This window comes from Hibiscus syriacus, unplaced genomic scaffold (assembly GCF_006381635.1).
Source record: "Hibiscus syriacus cultivar Baekdansim isolate YM2019G1 unplaced genomic scaffold, ASM638163v2 tig00117048_pilon, whole genome shotgun sequence".
NCBI classification, from domain to species: Eukaryota; Viridiplantae; Streptophyta; class Magnoliopsida; order Malvales; family Malvaceae; genus Hibiscus; species Hibiscus syriacus.
In genome coordinates this window covers 8,694,402-8,704,912 of record NW_024063538.1, presented here as the reverse complement: position 1 = coordinate 8,704,912, position 10,511 = coordinate 8,694,402, and the positions used below count along the sequence as shown (strand labels likewise).

General features: G+C 32.2%; 1 protein-coding gene and 1 long non-coding RNA gene across 2 annotated transcripts; one reads left to right on the top strand and one right to left on the bottom strand.

The window, feature by feature from the left end:
* The first annotated feature begins 281 nt into the window (after nucleotides 1–281).
* On the top strand, nucleotides 282–3,312 carry LOC120197258 (PHD finger protein ALFIN-LIKE 4-like). The gene is made up of 5 exons (XM_039198850.1): nucleotides 282–495; nucleotides 625–657; nucleotides 1,584–1,812; nucleotides 2,396–2,528; nucleotides 2,792–3,312. The coding sequence occupies exons 1-5, from the start codon at nucleotides 399–401 to the stop codon at nucleotides 3,065–3,067; spliced, it is 768 nt and encodes a 255-aa protein (XP_039054781.1). The 5' UTR covers nucleotides 282–398; the 3' UTR covers nucleotides 3,068–3,312.
* Nucleotides 3,313–4,134: 822 nt separating this feature from the next.
* LOC120197531 lies at nucleotides 4,135–4,999 on the bottom strand. The gene is made up of 3 exons (XR_005523277.1): nucleotides 4,960–4,999; nucleotides 4,793–4,876; nucleotides 4,135–4,698 (listed from the first exon to the last, which is right to left on the bottom strand). It is a non-coding gene; the product is annotated as an uncharacterized LOC120197531 (long non-coding RNA).
* Nucleotides 5,000–10,511: the final 5,512 nt, after the last annotated feature.

The window sequence follows — 10,511 nt, the reverse complement described above, 5'->3', positions numbered from 1 at the left end:
GATTTCACTAAATTCAAATTTTATAAATTTAATTTAACTAACAAATATTTTAAATAAAATTTAAATAATAAAATAATACTCATAAATTTAATTAATTAAAAAATAATTCAACTCGATTTTGACAATCATCCCTATGCTATTTGACGACGTATGAAAATCTAGACGAAAGGGGCTTTATATTTAGGGTTTTTCTCCGGGCCAAAAACCAGAGTGGCGGACTCCTCCCTTTCTGATCAAATCTGCTTAATTGAAAAAAACTATAATATATATCCCAATTTTCTTCAGAATTTCGCCCCAATATTTTTCTTATATTTTCCCAAAATATTTTCTTCTCCCTCCATTTCCTTTCTCTCCCTCTGTTTCCCATCAAAAGGGGAAGGAAATAACCAGTGTGGGTCATGGATGGCGGTGCTTCTTACAACCCACGCACAGTGGAAGAAGTCTTTCGAGATTTTAAGGGTCGTCGTGCTGGCATGATTAAAGCTCTCACCACTGGTAAATGCATTTCTCTTGTTTTGGTTTTTTTTTTGAAGAATTAATGCTTTTTTCACTTACTTGCTCGTCATATTCTTTGAAGTTAATTATTTAATTTTATATAATTTCTGGGCGTGGTGGTGTTTGCAGATGTGGAAGAGTTTTACCACCAGTGCGATCCAGGTACTGGATCTTTGGTTTTTTTTTTTCATTTTAATAGAGAATCTAGCTGTTGGGTTCTTTTATTACCCCAGATTTGGTGATAATTGATTCACCGGGCCAAATGATTTAGCTGAAGAATTGAATATTCAAACCTTGTTATTGAAGTAGTTTGAAGTTTTGTGTAATTGACGTGAACTTTAGTGCATGACAGCGAGTAGAGTAGAAGAATTTCACTATAGTCGACTGCAAATTACTAGAGTAGTACGTTAAAACTTAGAACCTTAGATTAGATATATATTTTATTATGGTTGTGCGGACTCATTCATCTTAGTTGAATACAACTATACCTCCGCATCCGTCACATATCTCCATTTTTTTCCTCCTAATGTATATCTTTACCCGGTGTGTAACAAACTTTCCGGGTCAGGCCAAACGAAATTCGGATCACAAACTCCAATAATGTTTATAGTGTTTATTGTTGTTTAACTTTGTGCCCTGAAGAGAAAAATTTTGAATTATTAGGCTACCACTTTCTACTTAAGTTGAACTTTTGTTTTTAAGATGAAAAAGTCCAGTTTGAGCAAAGTACAAGATCTGTACGTAGCAAGTGTGATGAAATTTATAATTTGAACGTTATTGTTGTTGCTCCTTATGTGTTTACAACTATAAATTCGAGTTTTTTCTTTAAATACTATAAATCTTAAAGTTTGGTCTGAAAAAGTTCTTCCTTTATTTTGTAATTTTTTTCAATTGATTAGCAAAGGTAACACTGCTAGTTCTTTGATGCTTATTGGTTTGATATATGGCTGTGATTTGGTTAGATACGGATTAATGGATGTGCATGCAATAAGTGTGATTGCCACAAGTATGCTTTTACTCGTTCTACCTTGTTAGGGTCTTTAAATGCATGAAATAAGTCAACTAAAATTCTAAAATTTTGATTGTAGAAAAAGAGAATCTTTGCCTTTATGGATTTCCCAGTGAGCAGTGGGAAGTGAATTTACCTGCTGAAGAGGTGCCTCCCGAGCTTCCAGAGCCTGCACTGGGTATTAACTTTGCCAGAGATGGAATGCAAGAAAAGGACTGGTTATCGTTGGTTGCTGTACACAGTGACGCGTGGTTACTTTCTGTGGCTTTCTATTTTGGTGCTAGATTTGGGTTTGATAAAGCTGATAGGTATATTCTTTCCTCGCCCAAGTGTCATTTCCTGTTTTGGCTTTATTACACGTTCTAGGTGTAAATATGCAAAGTTACTTGTCAGGCATGCGAGCTAAACCGGCTTTGGTTTCGCCAAGACTCTTGTAGTGTTTTTATACTGCCCTCTACGTATCTCTCACGGAAATTTTGGATGCTATTGATTTCACCCTGTTGACAAAACTTTTGTAAATGGATTCTCTTTGATGGTTCACCCATTTATCAAAACTAGTTTAATTTGGCTGGTATTTGCTACTTGCTGCTTGAAGCCCCCATATCTGATTTAAATATTTAGTTTATAATGCTTTCATTGAAAATTTATTGCGTTGTCGACTGTTTTATTTGTCCGTAATCCTTGTTGTTAGCTTGTCATCCGTTCCAAGGTATGGTCTGTCTGATCCATAAATCTAGGCTTCAGAATGAATGGCATACAACACGTATCGGTAAATAGTAATACTAGGCATAGTCCGAGTAAGCATTCTTAAATTGGGATGCTGTGTATGGGATTTGCATATGGCTACAAGATTTTTTCCTCAACAATACAATGACGGTTATTGTTGTGTAGGAAACGCCTTTTCAATATGATCAATGATCTTCCAACAATATTTGAAGTTGTGACGGGAGCTGCTAAGAAACAGACAAAGGAGAAATCGTCAGTTTCAAATCATAGCAGCAACAAATCTAAATCAAACTCTAAGGTACGGTAGATTTTCTTGCTTAAATATTTTGTCGAAAGTGGGTTAAGGTGGGTGGAGATCCGAGCTAAAATATAATATTCTGTTATGACATACTAAAATCTCTACCATTGGAAGTAAGTTCATCTGTACATAAAGCCAACCAAATTAAGTTCGTTACCATTTTGGTTTATGCATAGTTCTCTCTGCTTGTGCTGGTAGCAGACGCGAATGGGAGAACAAAAATAAATGGACCTTATGTTCTTTGGCCCTTTGAAACAATGCAGCAAGGCTCTGAATCGCAGCCCAAATACTCCAAGGCGGTCCCATCGAAGGGCGAGGATGATGATGGTATGGATGAGGAAGATGACAAGGAACATGGAGAGACATTATGCGGGGCTTGCGGAGAGAATTACGCCGGTTATGAATTCTGGATCTGCTGTGAAATCTGTGAGAAATGGTTCCATGGAAAGTGTGTTAAGATTACACCAGCAAAGGCAGAGCATATTAAGCAGTACAAATGCCCATCGTGCAGCAGCAACAAGAGAGCACGGCCTTGGTGATGGCTGCTCAGCCGCACTTCCTGTGAATTCCGGCATCACTGACCGCTAACCCTCTACTAGGTGATGTACTCAAGTATGTTCTTAGTCAATGTATCCTTTTAGCCAAGGTAATCTACCATGGCTTGTACGTGTAGGATTATTAAAAAAAATGTTTTTATAAGCAGGTTGAGAATCATTTTCTTCCTGCCATTGGAAGGGAAACTTGGTGTATGTTTGAATCTTGTCTTTAAATTCAAGAATCTGTATTCTAGTTTCTAAGCTTAAGGGCTTCGTTATATTGTCTCTTGGTCGATAACTATTTCAAGAACTCGTATGTAGTGAAATTTCACTAATTTTGAAAAAGAAAAAGAAAATACAAGAGGATTTGTAAGAACAACTCAACTACTAATTCTAATATAAAATGATATATATATATATAAATACATATATATGATAGAACTTTAGATTTACAACTTTGATATTTCTACATCAGAAATCAACAAATTATTCTTGACTAATACTTTCAACTTCAATCTTTCACGGTTTACTTCCTATCAACCAAAATCATTCTTAGATTACAAACTATAAAACCCGAGTAGCAGTATCGTTAAAATGGGCGACTAACGAGCATTGTTACTTGAAACTAGCTTTAATAAACGACATCCTTGATTGCCTGTAGAAACAAACACAGTTTCTTTACTCACAGGAAAAATAACATAACCAGAAAAATCAATAAGTAAATTTCACTCTTGCAGTTAAGACATCTGTTTTCATTCAACAGGCATCGAAGGAATGCAATGCATGGTGGTGGAAAATAGGAATCGGATCCGGTTACCATTGGATACAATTATTGTGATAACCCTCACAGGTGGTCCGCTTAGAAACTACAGCATCGAAGGAATGCAATGCCTGGTGGAAAATAGAAACCAGATTCCGAACCATATTTTCCAGAATTCCCAATGCTTTCGGATGTAGACCATCACTTAAATCAACATCTCAAGTATATAGGATGGAAATGAGATAATAACCGAGATGCTTTACTATCTTATTTTAAAATGATACAACAGTTTGGAGGGCAGAAAGAAATCAAGTGCTTGTCCACAAAATGTAAAATCGAACTCCGTCAGTTTCGGAACAACACGGTGTAGCAGGAGGTCACAAGAAGCAATATTTGACTGCTACTAAAATGTAGTCCATAATGCTCAGTTCACGGAACAAATGTACCAATGACCATAGCATGATTCGTAAAGCATTCCATGATATAAACCCACATGAATAACGAATCGGTTTAAGGTGGTAAGGATCAAAACAAGTTGCATGCTTTTCTATTCAGATTACATATACAATACAAATAGTTGATCTAATGATTATATCCAGATTACATCCATGTTCTAGCGGTAAAAAACCCTAAAAAACAATATGACTCAATCTCCTACAGTATCAGCTAGGTAAATCCCAATGTATCTTGAACATAAGAAAATCAAATTCCAAATAACAACAATGCAAACAAAAGGAACGGCTTAGCTTCTTCACCTGTTTCGACACTATTTAGCAGTATTCTGAACTGGGTTTTCCCTGCTCTCTTGAATAATGGAACCAAAAGCAGCTTCAGCTTCCAAGAACTGACTAAGATGTTTGTTATCCAGATGTTCCTTACAAACGAAAGAAAAACCAATTAATCAAACAAAAAGAAACTAAGTTATTTCCAGTGGAACAGAAAAGAAAATTTGGGAAATGGGATTTTACTGAGAGACAATCTCTGTACTTTTGCCACTCGGAAACGCATTCCTCTTTATCCCACTGACCTTTACGAATTTCTCAGAGTACCACCTGAAAATGAGAGAGAAGGGAAGGGAAGGGATTTAGAGGGGGGATTGTAGAGACAAAAGGAAGAACAAAAGCGATGAACTGACTTGTTGAAGCAATTGTGGGAAAATCGGATAATGTTCACGTTTCAGTTAAATCGTATGAGGTCGGCTAAAATCCGATACATGTCAAGTCCGATAAAATTCGATACATGTCAAGTCAGGTAAATTTGATACTTCAACTTAGATCAGGTCGGGTTCAAATCAAATAAAATCGGGATATTTTTAGGTTGATTTGACATCAAGTACAGTTCGGGTCAGGTCCGGTTACTTTCAGTTCGGATCGATGTCAGTTCAAGTCAAAACAATTCAGGTCCGGAGCAGATAAAGATCAGGTTAATTCAGGTTCAGATGGACTTTAGGTGGATCTCGTTCACATCGGGTGACATCATTAGCAGATAAAATTTAAGTCGGATCTTTATCAAATACAGATTGAGTTCAAATCGAGTCAATTTTTATTTTTGGATTAATTATTTTTGTCTCTCACGAACGTTGAATTGCAATTTGTAATTGAATATGATTTAGAGTAAATTACTAAGAATATAAATAATCATTGATCAATTTTATGAAAAATAAAAAATTATGAACTAAATTGAACAATATGAAATTACAAGTAAAAATTTAAATAAATTAAACATGTATTAATGAGGGACCAAATCAAAATAATTTTAAAATGTGAGGTTCAAAATTAATATAAAACGTACTAAATTATATCCATTTAAAAAGTTATGCGCCAATTAAAAATATAAATAAATAATAAGTATGTGTCAATTTCATATGCAAATATAATTTTAAGGGCTAAATTGAACAAATACGAAATTATAAATAAAAATTTAAATAAATTAAACAACACAAAGGGATCAAATCGAAATAATTATAAAATGTAAAGAAAATATGTAAAATGGACTAAATTGCATTCATTTCAAAAGTTGAGAAAAAATTGAAACAATTATAATATATATATATATATATATATTATGTATAAAATATATAGTTTATATATAAAGTATATATATTATATATATAAACTATATATATATATATATATATGTATATATATATTATATAGTTTATATTTATATTATTATATACTATATATAAACTATATATATTATGTATAAACTATATAATTTTTTAATATAAACTATATATAAACTATATATCATATAAATAAGGTATATATATTGTATATATAAACTATGTATATAAACTATATAGTTTATACTTATATTATCATGTATTATGTAATGCCCCAAATATTGATTTAGGGACTATATTGAAAAGATTCAAAAATATTAGGATTTATTTTATTAAATAATGAAAGATGAGAAGGATTAGGATTAATGTTATAGACTAAATTGTGATAATGGATTATTAAAGGGATATTCTAGTCTTTTAAAGGGAAGATAAATTTAAAGGTATTTTAAATTGGTATTAAGATAAGGAAAAGGGGTTTAGGTTACAAAAAAATTATCTTTCTTCTTGTTCCTCTTTCCTTGTAGAAGAGTTCCCTCATAAGCTCAAAGGTAAGTTTTTAAGTTAATGGTTTATTCCTTCAATTTTTGCTAGTTATTGAATCCTTGTATATGATGGAAGCTTAATGAAGGTTTAAATGGGATTAAAACAATGAGATAAGGGAAATAAAAGAGATTTAAGAAAATGGGTTATATAATGATATGTTAATATATGAAGGTTTATTAATGTTTGTTGGTAAAATTGACTTGTCAATAAGGTAAATGGAAGATTATAAGCATTGGTTGAGTGAAATAACAAGGGTGTGATTCTTGGAATAAAATGATCTTGAGGAATATTAGATGTTTTAAGTGTCTAAATGAAGGAAAGTTAGTAGGGCCAAGTAGAGAAGTGTTATAAAGTATGATTAGGGGTAAATGAGAGGAAAATTGGCTAAAGTTGGGTAAATTTCTGGTTGAAAACTAGAAAATCTGGACAGGGGTATCGGTACTATAGCCAAAAATTGGGTTGAATCATATGTGAAGTATCAATACTGATTCATTTAGTATCGGTACCAAATGATGTAGTATCGATACCATGGTAAGGGTATTGATACCAGGAAACATCGAACCTAATTTTGGTATCGATATCGGTGGGGGTATCGATACCTTATCATAGTAGTATCGATACCAGGTTACATAGAAGCTAAATTTGGTATCGATACTAGAAGATGGTATCGATACCATAGTAGGGTAATATCGATAACATAGTAGGAGTATCGATACTGAAGGGCCAGAAATCTTAAGTTGGGCTGATATTGTTGTAAAAAGGTTAATAATAAGTATTTTGATTATTGTTAAGTTATAATTGTTAGGAAATACACTAACAATTGATATTATGAATGTATGTAAATAAATATGGGATAGATCGAAATCAAGCTCCTGAGTCGAGTAAGGCGAAAGGCAAGGGTCAAGTTTCGGAGTAATCATTTTTACAATCAGGATATTTAAGCAAGGTGAATCAGGTGAGTGCATTTAATTTTGTACGTATATGTTGTAATAGTCTTAATGGTATGATTTATTGATGTATGTATGGTGATTACCCAATGGCACTTTGTGTGCTAAAATGGTAAGGAAATCATATTAATTGTGTGAATTTTCAGATAGGGCACTTTGTGTGCTAAAATGGTAAGGAAATCATACTAATGGTATGAATTTCCAGATAGGGCACTTTGTTTGCAAAAATGGTAAGGAAATCCTACTAAGTGTATTGATTTCCAGATAGGGCACTTTGTGTGCTAAAATGGTAAGGAAATCATACTAATTGTATGGATTTCTGTATAGGGCACTTTGTGTGCTAAAATGGTAAGGAAATCGTACTAAGCGTATGGATTTCCAGATAGGGCACTAAGTGTGCTAAAATGATAAGGGAATCACACTAATTGTATAAATTCCCTGTGGAATTTATAGATTATAATAATGGTTGATAAATGAGGTTAATAGCATCAGTGATGCAAATTATAGAATACCTATTGGAGTTAAAGTTTTCTTGGAAAGGGAAGGATAATAAAATAAAGGGGTGTTTAGAATTTTACTTGTGATTAATTATGCCTCATTAAGTAATACTTAACATGTGTTATTCCACGTGTAGGTTGAATACAACTAAGTAAGGAGATCTTTGGACATCCTGTCAGAGTCGCCTCATCAGTAACCGTATGACATATTAGTCTACTTTTGTCATATTTTAGTCGACATGTAATAGGGTTTAGTAAAAACACTCTGATCAGTATGTAGATTAAATTGTTGTAAAATGGTGAATTGTTTGAACAACTCTTTTTGTTTGTCTACTTAAGTTAATATGTGTCTTTTAAGTAAATTAAATGTTTATAAAAATAAAGCAAATTTTTTTGGGATTTCGAATTTAAGAATTAATATATTAGTGATGTGACATATGTGTCTCGTATACGTATGGGTATGCAAGAGATATGTGTTACATTTATTGGTATCAGAGCTATAGGTTTAGCCGATTCTCGGCCGAATCAAGTGTGATTTTTTTATGCAAAAAGAGTTTACATGCCACTAAGATGTTAATATTACTGATAGGGTATAGAATGAATATGAACAATATATCTCCTTACTAATGTAGTTATTATTTTATGAATGATATGATAGATTTCAGATTCTACAAACTCCAGAAGAGATGTCGGTCGAGAGAGTAGAGACGAATCGGGTAGTGAGAGCTATGAAGAGAATAGCTAACATCCGATTCCGTCTGACAATGCTAGTGCACTGGCACCTCAGGGCATGCCTGTTCCAGAGTTCGGAGCTTTTATGCAAGCTCTAGATGCTATATTGACGCGATTTCAACCTCCTTCGCCTCCCCTGCTCTTTCAGTATCGAGAATGCTAATCACAAAGGAGTTAGGAAGTTTGAGAGCTCATGAGTTTAAGGGAGAAAAAAGTGAAGAATCGATGGACGTGGACTTATGGTTGAATGACGTTAAGGCGATGTTAGAAAGTCTGCAGTGCTCCGATCATGAAAAGATGGGCCGAGAAGTATCATTACCCCGAGGTTTGGCTCGAGTATGGTGGATAAACACGACGATGTATGCGTCACCCGAGCAAGTGAACTGGCAATTCTTCCAAGAGGAGTTCAAAAATAAGTATATTGGGGAGCAGTTTATGAGATCAATGTTACTGAAGTTTTTGAGCTTGAAACAAGGAGATTGAGCGGTACATGAATACGAGGACAAATATAATAAGCTCAACCGTTATGCTATATAAGTTGTTCCTAATGATAAAGCTCGTCGAGATTGGTTCATTGAGGGTCTGAGGCCTAAGCTTAAAGAATGATGTTGGCATTAAATCTTTCTAGTTTGCAAGAAGTGATAAATAGAGTGAAGGCGATTGAAAGGGCTCAATAGGAGACTCTAGCTACGGAGCATAGTATGCAGACGGGAAAAAGAATCGGATCGTCTTCATTTGCACAGTATGCAAAAAGAGGTAAGGTTCAGGGTCTCAATTCACCATTAGAACTGATCATTCTGTAGCTACACGGAGAATATTTATATATTATGTATAATTTAAATATAAATTATATAATTTATATAGTTTAAATATAAAATATTTAAGTATATATATAAACTATAAATTATATATATATATATATAAAGTACATATACATATATAATAATATCAAGTATAAGTATATTATATATATATATATATAAAGTATAATTATAAAAACTAAAGTATATAAGTATATAAGTATATTATATAAAGTATATAAAATATATATACATATAAACTATAAAGTAAAAGTATATATATAAACTATAAAATATATGTATAAAGTTTTAGTATAAAATAGATATACATATATAATAATATAAAGTATAAATATATATTATATATATAAAGTATTAATTATAAAGACTAAAGTATATAAGCATATAATATAAAGTATATAAGTATATAATATAAAATATATAAGTATTAAATATAAAGTATAATTATAAAGACTAAAGTATATAAGTATATAATATAAAGTATATAAGTGTATAAAGTATATATACATATAAAGTATAAGTGTATATATATATATATATAAATAATTATATATAAACTATATAGTTTATATTTAGATTACTATATATTATATATATTATGTATAAACTGTATATATCTTGTATAAATTATAGAGTTTATATATGAACTATTGAACTATATATAAACTATATAGTTTATTAATATAAATTATATAGTGTTGAGTATATTGATCGGATGAAATAGCCAAGAGGGGGTGAATTGGCAATTAAAATTTTGGTGGAAGCTTTGACAGAAAACAGAAATAATTTGCACAGCGATTTAGAGTGGTTCGACTTTCTCAACCAAAGTCTACATCCACTACCTTAGCTATCCACACTAAAGATTTTCCACAAATTCACTAATTTGTCTTTCTTTTGAGGACAAAGAGTAACCTTACAACTATCTCAAGAATTATACCCCAAATTCTTGAGATACTCTCTTCTCAAAGAGAAAATTACAAACTTTGCAAACTTATAGAAAAACCTCACAATGTAAGATGTTTGCACAATTCTAGAACAAAAAAACACTAAAAATGAATACATTTGAGCACAAATTGTTTTCT